Source organism: Pagrus pagrus (genome assembly GCF_965226575.1).
Source record: "Pagrus pagrus genome assembly, chromosome: 3".
Classification (NCBI taxonomy): Eukaryota; Metazoa; Chordata; class Actinopteri; order Spariformes; family Sparidae; genus Pagrus; species Pagrus pagrus.
The window spans coordinates 4761076-4781375 of NC_140187.1; the positions used below are offsets into that span (position 1 = coordinate 4761076).

Below are 20300 nucleotides of genomic sequence, written 5' to 3' on the forward strand. Positions count from 1 at the left end.
ATTTGTTTGTTTGTAGCTTCCCATTCTAAAAATGATGGTCACACTGGTGCGCCTGATATTTAACAGTTCTGTGTATGAATGTATCTATTTTCAACACTATGTTTAAACTTTTATATGAATTGTTTTTTTAATACCCCAATAACATTTTAAGTTTATTTATTTATTTGAGTTTGACATGTACTTTAAACTTCATCAAATTAATTTTTTACATTTTTTAGAATTGAGATTATCGACATTTTTTGTTGCGTGTGCTGTGATTAGAATTATTATTCTGCCTCTGTTCCTGTTTACAGTCATTGACATCATGTGTTAACAAATAAAATGAAAATATATTATTGGGTGCACCGAAACCTTGAAAACTTAGGAGCATTAGTGATACCTGTGTAAAAATCTAGTCTGGAGCCCCAATGCATGCAATTACCTCTGATTCATTGTCCTGATAAAGTTTTCTCTGAAAATCTTTGAGCTTCAGTTGCTCCCCAAAGTTAAAGAAATTCTGCCGTTTATGTCTGAGGCTGTGAGTTATGGTTTAAGTCTCAGTAGTTGGTCCCATGCAGCGAGACATAATTAAAATCCACTAAAAGGCATCTGCTGCTAGTCGATTTAATCCAATTTATCCAAGTCACGAAGCTACAGGGTCTCCCCTTGTCTGCGTCTGCTTGTGTGTGTGTGTGTTGAGTGTGTTCAGGAATGAGTTTGGTGTGTATTTGTATGTTTTAGGTTGTTTGTTTGTGTTTCTGTGCATTTTATTGTTGCATCTGCTTAAACATTAGGGGATTAGGGTGAACATCAGCGATCAATGTCTTATCTGAAAAGAACAAAACATGTAGAGGTTTTCGTTTTTCGTGTGTGTGTGTGTGTGTGTGTGTGGAGGCAATGAGCCAATTTAATGACATTCTTAAAGCTGTCATGATTAAGAGGCTGATAATTTGATGAGGGTGCTATTGAGGTACTTCAGATGAAATATTATATACTTCACTTTTATTTTTATTAATGAGGTGAATCTTAGAACGTCCTTAAGTGCTTTGGTGAAAAGGGAATGTGTGTGCATGTGTGTGTCTGTGTGTGTATGTCGGTGTGTTTCTATATGTATATATGTTATTTATATGAAGGGAATTATAGGTACTTTAGTTTGGTCAGAGCAATAAAACCCTACACATAAACATGCACTTACACACAAACAACTCACACTTTTGTTAAATCCGAGGAGGGCGAAAGCCGCCATGAGGGTTTCTTCTGATCTAGCTTGTTTGCCTCGAAGGGTCTTCTTCACAGGAGAGTTTGCCTCTGTGTGTGTGTGTGTGTGTGTGTGTGTGTGTGTGTGTGTGTGTGTGTGTGTGTGTGTGTGTGTCTGTTTAGGTAGAGGTTAGGCTGTTATTTCTTCGGTGTGAGGATGCAGATTAAAAGTGCAACCTCTGCAACATATCAACGGTCACACGGCTAATGCTGAAGCAACACCAGCCTCAGGGATGTGTGGTGTGGGTGTGTGTGTCTGTTGAAGTGGCTGGAGCTTTTAAGATCTCTCGTATTAATTGTATTTGTAGCCTTTGGCCCTTATAGCTCTGGTTATATGTAATTTCCTTATGCACAACATAGAAACAAACACACTCACGTGCACACAAACACACACACACACATACAGAGCCCGGAACAAAAAGTTGTCCCTGCCATGTTTCTCCCAGAGGGAAGCTCTCCATGGTTTCTCTCTGACACCAACTCTTCTTTTACACCTGTTTTTTTACTTTAATTTTTTGAATGTTTTTGCCTTTTAGGTCTTTGTGAATATAGAACAGAGAAAGAATCCAAAACACTGAAAGCCAGAAAGAGGTAGAGCATAGCGGAGGCACAAGAGGCTGTGGAGAGAGAGAGAGAGAGAGAGAGAGAGAGAGAGAGAGGCACAAGGCTCTACTTAACAGCACAATAGCAAAAAGACCAGCAAGAATTGTTTCGTCATGTGGGCAAGGCCGATGAGGGTATACTGAAGCCTATCCTATTTTTTTTAATACACTCTTAGAAACAGGTGGAGTGCAGTTCTATTTATTGGAGTACATAAGCTTGTTGCAATTGAAGCCTTGGAAAGTCCATTTTATGTACCACAAGTGACAAACAACTGTGCGTCTCTTTATGCTTATTTTCTTTTATTTACTACCTTGAAAGTGCCCTTCCACCATCCTTTTCCTCTAGATACAAACTCCCACTCTTTGCTTTGCGGTTTGTAAACCTAAGGAGACAATGTAGATCGATTAGAAGTAACAAGTGGCGCAACAAGGACACATTCCCTTATCAATTCGCATTCGTAGTCCAAGAAGCAAAGTCACAGCAAAGTCAATGGGGTTTTATTTTTAAACGTAGGAAAACTACCAAAAAACTCCAAGTCCAAGTCTCTGGAAGCCCCGAGATCCAAATTGATGTTATTAGCACTCTGAGCTAAAAGCGTAAGCGCACACCGTTTCTGAAGTGGGTGCACACGCTCAACCAAGCATCAAGGGTCTTTTAAAATCATTGTCAGTAAATTGTCTGCTGTTTTCGATGTTTTTTAACAAGTTTCAATCTAGTTCAGTTGTTAAGGAGAATGCCTTTTTTGCTGTGAAGCTCCAGATATGTTTTCTGGACGACTACTTTCTAATAGCATGAGGTTGAATAGATTATGACTCCCCAATCCAACTTTCATCATAATGAAACCTGATCCATGAACATGGTAATGGTCTTAACCACAATAATTTGCCATTACATTTCATGGTCATGGTACATTTGTGAGAAAGAAACTTTTAGGACCAATGTGATTTTTCCTTTGCTTCTACAGTAGGTGCTAATTACAGTATGTGTATTAGGATTCCTTGGAACTGGAATATGAATTGTAGGGGCATGGTCATGAATCCCTTCAGGAAGTCACTGTACTTCTCTCATTTTTTTAAGCCATTCACAGTAGTGCATGACTTATTTTTACACAGCCAGTGGATTACATCTTCACATCAAACCAAACCATTAACATTATTTACATTATGTGTCTAACAAGAGCTCAAACTTGAGATGAAAAGTCCTGCAAAAGCTGTGCTTAAGAATTTTAGATTTAAAATTTAGAATAGAGCAAATATGGTGAAAAACTGGGATGGTAAATGAGTTATTGAAATCACAGTATGGGAGAAAGAGCACAAGAGGCAGACGGGAAAGGACAAAGATGGAAGGAGGAAAGCTGATGAGAGAAAATATAAAACAGACACGCATGGACAGGGAAGACAAAAAACGTGAGGCTAAAAGACAGACAGACAAAAATAGAAATAAGCAATTATTGACGTCACAGGAACACATTTAAAAATCAGAAGAGGGGAAAGAATGAGACAAAAACAAAAGGAACAGGAGAGCAACATAGAGGAGGATGGGGAGCATAGGGAGGTAGCAAGATTGATTTCCACTCCTCCTTTTCCTCCCCTCCTCTCCCCGGAACGGCTCCCTAAAGTCTTTGGATTAATGGCTCCATTTCTGCTGCTCATTCATCAGATTCACGAAGGCATCCCAAAACACAATGCTTCACTAGGCCGTTGCCTGAACTAGATATCTACCTGCCAAAACATCCAATAGGCCCCTAAGTACTTTCAAAGGCAGGCAGAACGACTTTATCTCTACCTCAGGTCAAATCAACAGGGGATTGGTACTATCCACCGGCACATACAGTATGCTTGTTAGCCGGCATAGTGAAGATGATCACACACAGTTCAGTTCAGAGTTGTAGAAAAGTCAAGGAAAAGTCAATCGGAGTGCTTGAAGACCTGGTTTTTGGTTATTATACACTTAACCACGGGTATTATCTTATAATAGACGTGCTGTGGGGGTCAGCTCCATTTCCATCCTCCACATTCTGAAAGCGTTTCCGTGTTATGCACTGCAGATAGTTTCCTCATTTTCCCAGTACATTTCCATATGCCCATAACACACAAAAGACACTTACAGATTTAAGCAATTTCCACCTGGATTGTCTCATTTTTGTATAATAAAAGACTTCACTGTCAGATTAATTTGAAAGGTGGTATTGCCACCAAAAAACTTTGCACAGTGCTTTTCTATACACATGCACTGGCTCAGCTTGAACAGTTTGATTCGGCACTTCAGCCCGACGTGTCAGTCATTTGACATTTGCATTACGGCAGGGCAGCCTGTTTGAAGGTGTGTCTTTAACTAATGACGCACTTGTCTTGAATAGTGCTCAAAGGAGCAGCAGTACACTCTCCCCAGAAACCCAGAATTTTTATGATTCCAATATAAATGAGTTAATAATACTAACTCAGAAATATGTTTTTATTCCATAAGTGAATAAACAAGCTGTTCTCAGAGGAAAATAAGGTCCCCAGAACACTGTTTGAAGCTAGAAAGGTGGCAGGGTCCGCTAAATATAAAATTAAATTAAAAAAAAACTTCATAGAGCACCTTCTAAATTCTTCACAATAAAATTTTAATTATTTAAAAGCTTTTACTTTGAAGCTGTTACTCAACACGTCTCCAGAAACAGCTAAAAGTGATCACTATGAAATGGTGATATAAGTACAAATTGGGACATAGTAGAGAAGCTAAAAAGATTCAGTTAGAAGCAACAAAAGTACTGCGAGCTGATCACACAGAGACTTTAAAACATGCCTTTCTGTCTGGTCTCCTGCACCGACATGAGGTGAGTATCACCACAGAGGCTTGTTTGAGGAAACACGGGGTGTAGTGAGGGTTCGGCCACATCTGTGAGACATCACAGCAGCCTGCCTCGAGGTTGGCAGGTGCTCTTTGGTCCCATGCTGGAGAGGGTCCATCCTGGGCTCAACTCTGCTTCATCTGGCACAGTTGAACTGGTAATGGAAGAGCAAATCAGCATGGCATGGTTTGACTCTGCACGGCCAAAATTGCCATTGGAAAGGCACAATAGAGGCTTGAAGGTTGATGTGGTGTGTTCAAAACCAAATGCTGCACTGTACCGGAGCAGTAGTCCGGTATAAAGTGCAGTCAAGGGCTATTTGTAGTCTGTGACATTTTTTTAGTTGCAGGATAGCAAGCTTGTGGCTAGCTGTAGCTTCTGTTGTCCTTTTAATGGGCATATCAAGGGCCACTTGTATCCCCCTGGTCCACCACAGGGAGAATGAGACCACGTCTGGCTGCAACATGACTCACTGTTTGGCCCTGTCACATTATGCGCCAGCTGTGCCATCTAAACTGCCCTTTCGCAGCGTGTGATAGCTAACATGCCAACCCTTGACCCATCCTGATTAATGAGGGTGGAAGCCGTGCCCAGAGCTGGGGCTATGTCCCTCCAGAGGTATGATTGTTCTTCCTCCTGCATACATAACTGACCACTCTTTTCTCTCCATATATCCATCGGTGCATTTATTCATCCAGTGGTCAGTCCAGGCAGTCACCTATCCATTCATCCTTCTTGTTTTATACATACGTCGTGGACTTCATCACACCTTGCTGAGCTTTTCTTTTTACCTCTCACTTCTCATTGTCAGTGTTTCAGCTGCAATTGAGTTTAGAGAGCTTTTGAATAGATGCACAGAAGAGGTTGAAACTGATGGAGGAAAGAAGAATTTAGATGTGGATGGAGTGAAAGAGAGGAGGGGAAGGAGGAAGAGAGAATAAATCAGATGGATGATGTGGCAAATCTGACATTTGTCACGACCAAGGGCAGCCTGGGAGATACCATGATCGACCTAACGATGTAAACAAAGTTATAATTCAAATAACCTCTCCTGCTCTCCAGCTCCCCTCTCTCTCCCTCTCAGCATCTCTCTCCATCCTCATCATGTCGAACCGTCTTCTTTCTTGGTCTTTATCTCCATCTGTATGTAGTTGTCAGAAGACATTGTTAGGGTTTTTGATTTTAACACATATTTAAAAAGAAACAAACATGGCACACCAGACCCTGGGGACCAGTGCTGCTCTGTGCAGCAGTTCTGACATAGTGGCCACAGTTGGAAAGGCATTAGATTTGTTGGGAGGCAGAGGATAAGCTCTTAAACAAATGTTTGGTGGGATTGTACAGCAATACCAGTGATTGTATTTAATGCAACGTAATACTTATTGAAGCCTTAATTTTGATAGTCATCTTATTTACGACTGGTGGAATCTCTCCGGTTTGTTTTCATTTTGTTGTATTAACCTCCCCCACCCCCGCCACGGTGTTTCCCAAAACAGAAATTGGCAATCTGTTTAGAGGGACTCCAACTGAGCGCTAGCCAGATTATCTGAAAGATTAGCTTCCACCATACCCAACTGAGAGACCAGTGGATTAAGTGGGTGGCAGTGGTTGTGGTGGTTGGCGAGGGGGATTTGGTTGGCTGCTATTTGTTGTTTTTGGCCTGCTCCTCTCCAGACCTCCGAGCATGGATCTGATTTAGCTAACATGGTTTGAGTCTTTGCAGAATTGAGAGTCATTTCAGAGAGAGGAGCTTTGATTTATTGCTATTCTTTGGGAAAACTGGTTATTTCATTCTTTCTCTCCAGCTCAGTGATGAGTGATTATGTCTCTGTAATTGAGGAATTACAGTGTGCGTTCATTATAGGTACATCACTTGATCTGTTTAAGCATGCATAATTACAGGTTAGTTCACGTTTGTTCTCCAGAGGACTTTGACTCTGAAAACAAGGTCTTTGTCAGTTTTTATCTCCCTCTTTGATAACATGTTTACACTGCTGTCAGGAAATTAATCTATCGAAGGCCCTCCTGGAATCTGGGTTAGAAGACTTTTTTTTCCTTGCCACAGTTGCCATGTGCTTGCTGATGGGGGGATTGTTTGGGTGTCTGTAAATTAAAGTGAATGGTCTAGACCTGCTTTATATGAAAAGTGTCAAGTGATATGATTTCCTGCTTTATAAATAGAATTGACTTGACTTAACTATTGTACTAAATGATCATTGTTGTTATTTTATATACATAAAATATATATAAAACATAAGGTTTTCTTGGCCAGTGTGCGTCACGTGATGGTCTGACCCATGTATCATATGGCAGATTTAGATTTCAAATTTGTACAATTATTTTTCGTGTTATGTAAACCAAACTACTCCAGCTAATTGCTTCACCCCGCCATGACTATCATGTATACTCTAATGTAGCTCAATTTCTCGATCCTAAAATTAGGAACTTAGACTTTGTAATCAAATTTTTGCTTGTTTCCGTCCATGAAATAATGTAAATCTGATACTGTAATACCGTAACAATCGCACCAGTGGTTCACTGGCTCAAGGTTTATCTGCCTGTGTCCTGCTGCGTGCCAGACAAACAGGAACTCAAGTAAATGTATTACCTGTAAAAGGAAAGTGGATATTATGAGAATTATTTGTCAGAATGGGTCATTTTTCCAGTCTGAGTGCTGCATGATGACATGCATTTTTTCTTCATCAGAGGCCATCAGCCCATCTGCGTCAGCCTCAATCAGATGAAGTACAGTCCTATTTTCTGGGGACAGTATGTGAGCAGTGTGAAAGCATATTGCCTGCTGTGCTGACCTGAGGATTGGGTTATTCGTTGGTTAGGCCTATATCATCTCCCTCCTGCTGCTTTCTTGGCTGCCAAATGTCAGTCTGCCGCAGTCTTATCCAGGAATAGCAGATTACTTTATGGGCTTTGGCCTTCTAAGTAGAAACATAGACTCTTAAAACCATAAAGCACGCCAGGGGGCCCAAAGTCTGCACCCAGACTCACAAACGCAACAACACAAATTCAACAACTTCTCATTCTTGAGCATATAGCTTTTCCATGTCTGCAGGCACACGGACACACACACATACACGCACACACACACACACACACATACACATACATGTTGACAACTGAAACCCTTGTCTCCTGTCTCAGATGGCCTCTAAGATGGCTTATCCATGGTGCCGTTGTCTAATCTTGTCTAATTAGGCTGATCTTAAATTTCAGTAAGCGGCTTGTTTGAACAATCTTCATAATGCACTCAACTGCCTTCACGCACAATCTTTTTGGATTTAAAGTTACATTTCAAGTCATTTAGGTTGATTAATTAATTTAGGAGGTGCCAACATGTCTGGCTTCTCCATTTTCAAGCAGCAAAGTATAATCACTTATTGGCCAAGATGGGTTAATGAGAACACTAAAGGATAATTGACTGATTTCTGGTCACTTTATAGAGATTGAAAAAGTGAAAAAATATACTAAATATCCCTGATAGACAGACTTAGCATCAGTTAAAAATAACAGTAGAATTAGATGTTTCTCCATTTTATTTTTTGTGAAGAGAAACATTTACCATGGTTAGAATGTTACACACAAAACATTCATCGAACGAAGCTTATTTTAAAATGTTGCGATCATCTCACTCACTGGAATGAATTCAGTGTGTTGAGGGTGAACAAACTGAATTGATTATAAAGGTTTACTGAGTTTAAAAACTACTAAAACAAAACTACTTTTCAAACCTTTGATGGTAAAATTCTGCAGGAGGATGAGTGTTCAGTTCTTGCGAAGAAATGATTCCTCTAAGCTGTCACTAATTCATTAGCTAAGTTGTTCTTCCAACACTGATCAGACATAATGAATGAGTTTTTACTTCAATGCCAGAACTCATTTCTCCTGTGTAGGTGTCTGTTCTTTACAGATTTTGGACATCATACACATTGTTAGCAAAGTTTTCATTTTCATGGGAGAAATTGAGCTATATATGGTAGCTTCTGTAATTATGCAGTGACCTGTTTTGGATGCCATCGTTTGCTGATAGAAACTAATTAGGCAGACAGAAAGATTGTTTTGAACAGGCTTGTTAGTGTGCACTCAGTCGTGGTACACAAACCTGGGGATGAGAGCCCAACATATGGCTGGAACAATGTTCTGTGTGTGTGTGTGTGCGTGCGTGTGTGACATATGGGCATGAGGCAGTGCTAACCACTCCAAATGTCTGTAGATCAATACAGGGACTTCTGTTGTGATCTCTGGTTCGTGAATCTGGACCGTCCTGTAATGATGCAGCGTGGCCTAGTGGTCAGACAGATTTCCCAGTGATTAATAGATGACAGGTTGGAACCTGTGAACCCGTTCACAGCCCTCATGTCCCATTGTAATAGCCTTGAGCAAGGCACTGAACCAAATTACCCATATGTGACTTTTTTAATAAATATATCACCTGATTCTGTTGAATATTGATATTATTTAACTGGCTGATTTAGCTGCCAATCCCAAAAGGGTGTGTTGGATTATTAGGAAAGGAAGGGACATCCAAGTGATTGGTTGGCACTAGATTCTCTAGAAATCTGTGGGAAGGATACTCTTGAGATGTTTATCAATTGAAGATTGAAGATAGGTTTCAAATACGTACACATTTGCAGCTCCTGCTCTCATATTTGTTATCTGACAAGACAAAAAAATCCCCAAATGCTGATTTGCACATTGTGTTTGGTGAAGTTTGGTAACTTGTGGTGGAATTTTTACTTTACAAATCACAGACATGCCAGATTTTGCAGGGGATTAAGAGGACTCCAGATAATACTAGTTCGGTGCAAATAGGGCTTAGGAGCATACCATGAATAATGAACTCAATATATGGCACAGTTTCCCTAAATTGACAGTATTTATGCAGCTCCAAAGTGTCTTAATCGGTGTTGTGCTGGAGGCACTGAGCTGAGGCAAAGAAATCCAAAGTCCAGCAGCATTAAATGACTAAAGAAATTGTCCACAGGCTTGTATAGGCTACCAGTAGAGATGGGGAAGGTCTAATTTAGATTTAAAGAATACTTTTGGGACAACCGGGCGACCTTCGTGAGAGGGTTGAAAGCTTGTCCCGTAACGTAGTTCATAAGTCTCTAACTTATCATCATTTAGTGAGAGTATCTGCATATTAGCTAAAATTGCTGTGTCCTCAAAATCTCTTCTTCCATCAACCTGCTGTCTCTTCTTCTTGGCTGAAAAACTAATTTCTTTCTTCTTTTTTTTCATCTCTCCTTCAGATCCAGTCCACGGTCCCCAAAACGTCAATGTGGTGGATGTCAGAGCCCGCCAGCTGACTATACAGTGGGAGACGTTTGGGTACGCTGTGACACGCTGCCACAGCTACAATCTGACGGTACGCACAGCTGGCCACACTATATCCTCTGCAACATTAATTATTCTCCATTATGAAGCATTATCTGACAGCAGTGAGAATCGGTGGCAAAGATCATGTTAAGTTTTGGGAAGTGCTTCATTATAAAATGCCTTCTGAAATGTATAACCTCATTCACAACAGCAAATATCGTGATATCCTAAAACGATCATGGTTTGTAACTAGAGGTGACACATCCCTTAACCTCTAAACTTCAATATTCAGCATTCTCCACTCTGCACTAGGTGCTTTACATAAGGGCAGCTCTGCATTAGTAAGCATTGTTTTTAACCAGGTTAGAGTGAAATAAATGACATGTATCTCTCTGTGTTTTTCAGGTGCAGTACCAGTATGTGTTTAACCAGCAGGAGTTTGCAGCAGAGGAGTTGATCCAGACGTCGTCACATTACACCCTGAGAGGCCTGAGGCCCTTTGTCACAGTCAGACTGCGGCTGGTCCTTGCCAACCCCGAGGGCAGCAAGGAGAGTGAGGAGATAGTCAAACAGACAGAGGAGGATGGTGAGTGACACCATGTGTGAAAATGTATTCAAACTGTATAAAACGTATGTATTTAGCCTATAACTAGCCATTTCATGGCAGCTGTAGCTATTCCAGTGACTCGCGTCTGTTTGGTGCGTCTTGTACAAACACAAAAATATTTATTTTACATTTCTGACAGCAGCAACGGAAAACTGGCTTCCTACAGAAAGGATGTCATGTTTAGGCTTATTTATGTTCAACTGGGGATAGGTATAAGGACATTTGTGCCTGTTTTCTTAAAGCTTAAGGATGCAGATGAAACCGAGCAGTACCAGTCGTATCTAGCAGGAAATCGTATGTATTGTTTGGATGTAAAGGCAGTATAAATGAGCCTTTAGGGTGGAAGATTTTAATCATTACTGAATAGGTATCGAGACCATATCACATGTAAACAGAATTACATACAAAGCATTTTTTGCAGGAGGTCTTGTATCAGTGTATTGCAGCTTGTGTCCTCCTATTAGAAAACTGTCACTCTGATTGTTGCCATCATCTCTTTTAGGTTTTTGCTTAAACTCCAAAACCTGCATCAATATTCTTTACATTAACACCAAATAAAACCAGTCAAATAATTGCTCAGAGGGAGAAACGGAGATGTCACTCAACCTTTTTTTCTTGTTTTTGTAGTGTTTCAGCCTCAATGACTTAGTCTCAGAAGCTGTCATTAAAGCTACTACAAGGAGCTTTAACTGGTTGTAAAACAGTCTCAATTTAACACTGATGCTATGACCTACATAAGCAAATGAGACCATCAGTGAGAAGATTGGCTATTTCTATATAAATTCCTTAATGCCTGCCACCAGGTCAAATTCCCTGTAGCATCATGACATTATGAGGGAATGCTTCAGCTTTAACTTCAGCTTTCTCAACTAAATTACAATTACCGAGCAACCAAATCTGTTTTGTGCTAAGATAGATAAGATATACTTTATTAATCACAAAGGAAACTGTTGTGCCAGAGACTGCTACAAAAATATAAAGTACAATCAATCAAATTACTAGCAACCAGTGGGTTCTCTGGGTCAGAGTCACACACTGGGCCCAGTTAAGACAATAAAGAGCATTAAATATTAGTGAAATATACAAAATATAAAGTGTTTCAGGAGTTAAATGTAAAAACCGGTGCCTAGTAGAATAAACATAGAAGTAAGACAAGTTCAGTACAACAATAAACTAAAAATTAACTGAAATAGAAATAAGTAGTATAGGTTTACATGTAACCTAGGTGTATGAACGGCACTAACACAAGGTTGAACTTGTTTTGCCATTGTCATATTATAGTTATTCATCTCATATAGCCATGGATTGATATATAACCTCATGACTATGCATCCTGACAAAAGAGAAAAATGTATTTAAAATACATAACGTCTTTCTTTGATTTGCTTCCAAAACAAATGCACATGCTAGCTGAACAAGATCTTAACAACAAGTTGTGGTGGTGCTCATACCGCTTGAAAAGAGGCTGAACGTTCCCTGCAGCTGCTCTAAATAACTTTGATTATCATGCTGCTGCCCACTATTAAACAGACAAAGTTAGCAACTCTCTGGTGCAGAAGGTGCAACATCCGGCGGCTAAAGAGCAAACCAGGATAGCATTTAGAGACATATTAGATGTGTAATCACGGGATCACAGGTGTAATCCTTGCAACATCCAAAATTGCTCCAATCATCAGCTATGTCTTTTCACTGTGCCCTTGAGCCTGAAAAGCTACAGGACGTACTGACATAATTCATTAATGCCTCAGATATAAATGCACCCTAGGAGTTCAAATTATTTCAAAACAACAACATTTTAAACTCCTTTTCCCTTTTCCACAGGGCTCCGTGTTCTACTAATTCAGAACAGAGCATTTGCCCCAGCCAGTACTACTTCTTATAATTCATTGAGGCTTCACGTTTCTCTCAATAACATGCCTGCGATACACTGGAATAGCTCGAATCCATTAGAGCAATGCCTGATAAGCAGGATAAAAACATCGTTCTAATGATCCCAAATCTCTCATCTCTTTCCCACCCTCCTCGGGGCTCGCTGTTCTTCTCCTGATCTCACAACTAATATCCTCTGAATTTAGCTTCTGGGGAACATCACATCTCAGCCTGAAAATCCTACCTTTACTAGCTGAACACACACATACTGAAGTTGTTTGAAGCCTTTAAAAGGAGTTAACATGACTGGGGAGTAGGAATGGCTTTGGGGGGAAGGAAAAAAGCTGTAATTGTTTTGTTCTTAATTGTTTTTTATTTAACCATCGTTAATCTCCCGGTTGTAATTCAGTAATTAGGGAACAGAACAGCAATTGTTCACACGGAGGCTAATTGCTGTTTGTACGGTAATGGCTTTATAGAGCTTGGGCTCCAGCAAATTAAGCAGCTTCTCACACACACACACTCACACACACACACACATATATGGTTCTCCTTACACTTTTTAATGTTGCTGATGGCATAGAAATATACTTTAACCTGTGTTAAGGGGAAAAAATGAGGGATTTGCTATTAGGATAGAACATTTTCTCTCTCACACAGGACTCATCTTAGTTCATAACCAGTAATCTCAGGATGGGATCTTCTCAGGTTTTAATCATGTCCAACTTAATTGTTTTACCTGCTGGAAGCTTCACTTATAAGATTAATATGCAAACAAACACACACCAATAGTCTGAACCATCATGCTAAGTCACAAACGCTCTGGCTGCCTCACTGTGAGGCATCCAACATTGTTAATTAGGCACATCTATAATTGTTGTAAAGTCATGCTTCTTTCTTCGTTACATCCTGCTTACAAGCTGAAGATTTTCAGTGTTTACCCAGAAAACTGATTGCTTTTGTTCTGCTGCATGCCACTGCAATGCTAATTGCCTCTCAGAGTTTATAAAAAGTTCAGATGTCTAAAGAAATATAAAAGTCAGAAAGTTGAAATGGCTTCTTGTGGGTGGAAGTATGTTAAAGCGAGTTTGCTGAGACATTTTCTTCATTAGTGAGTGAACCTGTGCAGAGTACAGAGTACATCAAAGACTGTACTTTGAGGTTGGTGTTTTTCAGTTTTGTCTGGATATTGAGAGTACTTACCTGAAATACATCCAGGGTCATGTTGTGTGCTTGTGTGTCTTCATGTTTGACTTTCTTTGCAGTATCTTCTTCCAGTTGTCCATCCGTTCATAATGACAGAGGACAATTTGAAATAAAAAACAAACTCATGCACAAACACAAACACACAGAGAGACTTGCCTCAGAGAAAAATGTCAAGTCCACTCATTGTACGCACCAGCCTATTAACCTAAACACGAAAGACCCATTGTCAGGTAGCTGTCAGGTCGGCTCAATACAGCTGCTTTACCGCCAGGCCTCTTATACATCAAATGCATGCTAGAGGAAGTCAGTGTAGCTGCCTCGCCTCTTCAGCACATAGCCTCTGCCAACCTTTTCTTATGAGGATTATCTTTTACAACAGTTTCACATCAGCAAACTGTGTTTAAAAGGTACGATATGTAACACCTGTTAAATTCATACTCCCAACAAATAGGTGCAGTATATCACCACACCACTGTAGCTATTGTTAGCTTATTGCATTTTAATCTTACAGCTGGCGCACACTGCTTGCTTCTTACATTTACATTCCCCATTTTGCACATACCCTGCTTTGAGTGAGACGCATCTGATTGAGTTTGTGTCTCAGCATGTTAGTCAACACAATCATCTATTAAAGACTTGTTGCATTTGAGGCAACTGTCTGTCTTTCATTTCCATGTTTAAACCAACAGTAACTGCTTTGCTAACTTTGCTTGCTGGCAGATTTGCTCGTGTTTGAAGTGTAGGTGACCTCCAACAAAGAAATAGCAAGCCTATATTTGAAAACAAGACTATTCACTCTCCATTTTAATGTCATGAACTGGCGCATCATACTTGACCGCAGCTGGTGTCCAGGTGTACTTGAGCTTGATGAGTCATATGTAGTTTAAGAGAATTACTCATGCCATCAAACAATCTCTTTGACTCTTCGTCATGTAAAAAGGAAGGGTTATCATTGACCTTAAATAGTATAATGTACCCCTTGTGATCATGATAGCTCACTTCATGTTGTTTGTATCAGGCTAGATATCCCGTCTGTGATTAAGCACTTTTCAAAGTCAAAGCAGATATTACATATTAAAGTACTGATCTCAAATCCTGATGTTTGTGACATGTTTATAACCTTATAAATACCCCCGTTCCTATTAAAGAGAAAAACGATCTTCACTCAGAGGACAATCACAGTCATTGAGATTTAATAATCCTTTCATCAACAGAGCGCCAGGCTTTTTTTTTTTCCTAAGATCACGAAACAACAAAAACAACAATCAGAGACATCCGCTTCTGTTATTGTTTTATTTATGCAGCTGTCACCTTTTCAAAAAGGCAATTCATCAAAGTGCATTTACTTGTAAAAACGAACTTATCATTTATGTGCTTTTAATAATTTTTACCATTTATTGGGTAGATCAAGGAACCATTGAAGCTCCCTACCCACAACAGGCTGAGCAATGTTTTTCAATGATTGAAGAATAAAAGAAAATGATTCAAGGTCTTTAACTAAGACCTGCTGGTCCTTTCTTTAAAGCAATTATCCTTCTTCATCCTAATATTGCAAAGATTGTGTATGTTCGACCTTTAAAAGCGCCTGTTTCATAGCAACATCATTTCTTTTGTCACTTACCGATTATAGCAATGCTTGTTCATGGAGATGACACTGTGATATTATATATATATATTTAGAAGTAAAAAGAAGGTTTTTTGTAAATATGTTATGAACAAGGTGCTTCACTCATGCTTCTTTCATACAAAACATCTGCTGAAGAGCAAACACTCCTGCTTTCCCTTTAAAAACAAGGAAAATACAGTGTGGTCTCAAATCATAACAGCTATTACATATACAGTATGTCCTGTAATCCTTATATCACAATGTGTAATTTAATCTTAATCCAGTCCAGCAGCACTGCTGGTAATTCCTTCCTGCTTGCTTTTCACCAAGATGTGTTTACTTGTTCCCGGGGGGGATAAACCTCTACAGTGAAGAAATCTTGAAAAACATGGAAAATGGCTTTGGAAGAATGTTGATATAGTTTGGATTATAGCATGTTTTCACGTGTGAACATAGGACTAAATGAGGTATTTCAACTCAAACGAGATATCCATCATTTGAAAAGAAAAATATGTCATTCTTAGAAGTGACTGATGGCACTGAATTAAAGTGAATGATGGGGCTTTCTTTCTGATCATATCGCAAAACAAAGTATTACTTAAATGCTCTTTCAGGCACTATTTATGCAGATGATGTTGTAGTTCCCTTTTTAACCATCTGATGAAATCCTCTGTAATTAGTAGTGTCAGAAAAAGTAATCATTTTTAATTTAAATAATCTGTTTAATCCGTTCCCCCAAAATGAAAATGCATTACATTCTCTTTCCCATGCCAATGGAAAGTCAGGTTTGGTTTTGTAATCCACAGGACATTTCTGGAGCTTCACAGCAAAACTGTTGCTTCATTCTTCTAAATAACTGACGTCGCTGGAGACTTGTTATATAATGTAAAAAACAACCAGGAAAAAAAAACACTAAAATGTCTCCAAACAGCTCCTCCGGTGAAATCCAAGTCTCTGGATGCCCCAAGATCCCAAATTAATTTTGAAAAACGTTATTTACACCAACGATGCGAAGGCTAACGCTTTTAGCTTAGCAGCTACAGTGAACATTCTGCCTTAAAAAGGGTGTCAAGAATGTCCTTTAAAATCAGTTCTTCTAACAAATTAACAACTACGTAGTTAAAAGTAAGTCAAATAATTGATCCTTTATGGATTTTGTGTCATAGACAGTAAAACTAAATCATCAATCAAAACAAAAATGCCACTAAAGTTTGCAGACAGTTAGTATTAGATATTTAAGGACGCCGTAAGTTTTTTTTTTTTTTTCTCGAATAAAGAGATAAAAAATGCCATGTTTGATTTCACATGTCAAGTTGACAGCTCACTATTTCTGAAACCCAAGTGTCAGGTCATATTTTCTGAGGATGTGAACAAAAAATGTTCGAAGACTGTCACAAACTAGAGAACATAATTAAAGGATTACTGCAAATTTTTATGATGCAGTTTGTTTCTACACCAATAAGTTTTGGTTCTTCACACAGAAACACTCCTGTCTTCCAGTGTCTTCGAGTGAAAACTTATATATTTTGCTAAAACCAAGCCAGCGAGCTGCTGAAAATCATTCACCTATATCTTAATTACATGCGGCGCAAATAATACCCAATATCACTAATATGCACACTTTTTAATTTGCTTTCCCCCCAAGTGGTTGCTACAAGTTCTGAACACTAACAAAGAATAAAAATTAGAATTTCCATATAAACAACCAGGTCTGTTCCTCATTATAACAAGAACATGGATCGGGGCTGATAGAGAGAGCCAAAGAAATGAAAGCCAGAAAGGAAACGCTGAGATTCATTTCATTTCATGCCAGTAAAGACAATTTGAATTTAACTAAGGATTGCAAGGTTAAGAGATAGAAAAATAGGAGTAGAAAAAAGGAGTGAGAGAGAGAGAGAGACATAGACACATGCAGGAAAGAGAGAGAGAGTTGGCTTAATAAAACAGGCCATTCATTGTGCAGCATGGTGGAAGGTAATCAAGTTATGATTAATGTGTTACAGCTGCCGTTATCTTTTCAATGAAGCTTGTTTTCGTCTGTCTCAGCCCCCAAGGTGCATATACACAGAGAGAGAGAGACACACACACACACACACACACACACGCACACACGCACACAGAGCCAACACACAGGTAGGTTTTGTGAGTCGTGATGCACACTTTCTCACACAGGATGGAAAGCGGCATGCAAATCTCAGGGTACACTTGGTGAGTCATAGAGAGCTTGCACATGCATTTACACACACACAGCCACAGAAGTAACACACACACAAAGGTACCACACAGATATCCAGGTAGACATTGTGCATCATAAAAGATGAGAGAACACCCACACACAATTGAGTGATAAGGTGTTGAATAAAAATGGCAGCACCTAATTGCGTTTCTTTGTTCGGGTAATTTGATATGCTCCACAGGCTAGGGCCTTAATCAACACCTTAAAATTACTAATCAAAATATTCTTCTTCTTCTTCTTCTTCTTTGACTGCTATTGTGTGTGTGTTTTGTGTTTGGGTGTGTTTATGTGCCCATCTCCATATTTGTGATTCATGTGGGAATTTTGACCCCTGATTCTTTGGCCCAAGAATATTTTTTTATTGTGTCCTCCATGTCCTTATTTCAGTGTATTATACATTTAGATATCAACACATTAATTATATAACTCCGAAAAGAATATCTGAAGTAAAATATTATCAAAACACGCAGCTGCCAAGCTACTAATGAGTCACTACTGTTGTTTGAAAACATAATACACCAAACATGACCTGAAATCACTCAAATAGCATATAATATCTGTTTGAATGTAATAATAAAAGTCAAAACAATGCAGCAGTTCTCAGTTTGCATCTGGATCCAGATTGGTATCTTACACGTACTGCAGGACAAAATGCAAATTTGAATAGAATACGCAGAGCCTGGGAACACTGGGGCTCTACAAGCATGAATTATGCAAAATTGCAATGATCTAAGTGACTCAATTATCTACTGAGTTATGGTCATTTAAACATTTTGTCACTTCCATGCCATCTGTAGGCAAAATGCAATCAAATTGTGTTAAACTGCACAAAGCTGATACGTGCACATGCCATTTAATATGCTTCTAAATGCAGAATGCATTCAAAGAGTCATAGAGATAAGTAGCCTACCACCTTTAGCATAGATCCTATGACTTTCTTGGAGGGGTGGTCAACAAAAGTGTCTAAAAAAATCTAAAAAGAAAAGATGTGTTGGATCAGTGGATCCAGGAAGAAAGGGTCATATGCCTCAGAACTGGTTCTGTCGTGTCATAGGGTACGTACCATGTTGACATTTCTACAGTATGCGTCATATCACTTTCACCTTAAATGTTTACGGCCTGACTTTCATATTGGGTTGGAGGTGATGGTGGTGGAGTTATAGGCGAGAAGGCTGCCAGGCCAGTGACCACAGTTTAAGACTCCATTTCAGCATTCTTACTGTAAGTGTTAACCACTGGATATTTTTGATGAGGGATCATGGCGTTTTGACATTTGTAAGGGTGACAACATAAAATTGAAATCAAACCTAAAGAAACCAAAATTTGCTACATAAAGAAATGTAAAGTTTGAACATATCTGTTGTTCCCAGAAACGTACATTTCTACTGACAGTGAATAAGTACAGGAGTTCTTTGAGGTCATCTTAAAAACTCCTTGACAGTCTGACAAAAGATGGATAATGGCACCAAGTACTCGAGTGTAAGAGGAATGCTGTGGCACATCTCTTTTTTATTTTTTGTTAGATTCAATTTGTGTCTGTAACGGCTGAATATTCAGGATGTTTTTGAAAAGCTCTTTCAGTTGATGCGCATCAGACAAAGAGCAATAAAAGCTTCCTGCCAATGTCAGACCCGTCTCAGTGTTACATTGCGGGCATTTCGTTGGCACTCATCCTCAGTGACTTGCAGTGAGTGCAATAGCAGAATAAGCTTAACTTCCTCCATCACCCACATTATGCACAGTCAATAGACAATATATTAAAGGTTGGAGATCAAAGCGAGGTAGAAAATATTTGTGTGAGGGTCGAATTATCATGACGAAAAGACGAAAAGTGAGGAACAAAAATAAGAAGCGAGAAGGAGAAGCAGGAAATGCAGACGCACACAAGCGCACGCACACATTTTAACACATTGTGGTTAGCTGTCCCTCCTGGCGCTGTCTGTTTTTCTTCTCCTTAACATTTAGAACAATTCACACCCCATCAGTGTGTGAGTGAGTGTGCACTTGTGTCTCAGTATGTGCACGAGTGCTTTTGTGTTCCTGGGTGTAGTGCTTCGGTGTGCATGTGTCTGCGTAGGTGGCTGTGTGTGACTGTTTTGGTGTGTTTGACAGCTTCACTCCCTGACAAGGTGTCTGACACCTCTTCTGTCTGTATGCCTTCATAAAGACTTGTGAAAGCCTGTCTCCTCCTGAAAGCACACATGAAAACACATGCACTCTCTTGTTACCAGGTAGATTTGACTATAATAAGTCAAGTGTCTGCTTTAGTAAACCTGTCTGGCCCTTGCTGTTTGAATGAAAGGATTTGCTTTCCCTGCCAGAGATTTTTTTTTTGAAGAGTTGTCTTTTGGACGTTGAACACTAAGTATTAGCAAGCAAACGTATTTATGCTAACATGTCTCCTAGCTCCCCTCACTTGCGTCTCTTCCTTGTGTCTTAAGCAAGGAGACACTTGTGTTTCCTTCAGCAGCCTTCTCTCACCCTGCTCTTCTTCTCCTTGAGGTGCATTTAAGACTATGTTCTGCATCTCATCACTGCAGACAAATCAACAATTGATTTCTTAAATCAGATCTGTCTGCACAATTATTTGCAGGTGATGAGATTGGATTTTTGTGTCCAGACATAGCCAACCTATCCTGGCAACTCTGCATGGGTTGCTGTAGTGATGACATAAGTGTCAGTAACTACTGTACGTACGCTGGTGACGCGGCTTTCCAACATGGAAGCATGAGAAATGGAGAACCATCGTCTCCCCTTCCAAAGAAGA

At 39.5% G+C, this 20300-nt stretch overlaps 1 protein-coding gene across 8 annotated transcripts in view; it reads left to right on the plus strand.

The window, feature by feature from the left end:
* Nucleotides 1–20300, plus strand: part of ptprt (protein tyrosine phosphatase receptor type T) — a 334457-nt gene that overhangs the window by 136636 nt on the left and 177521 nt on the right. For all 8 annotated transcript variants that reach the window (XM_084348993.1, XM_084348986.1, XM_084348987.1 and 5 more), the window contains exons 9-10: nt 9943–10058; nt 10415–10595. In XM_084348993.1, the coding sequence (XP_084205119.1) occupies nt 9943–10058; nt 10415–10595 (297 nt within the window). The remainder of the gene's footprint in view (nt 1–9942; nt 10059–10414; nt 10596–20300) is intronic.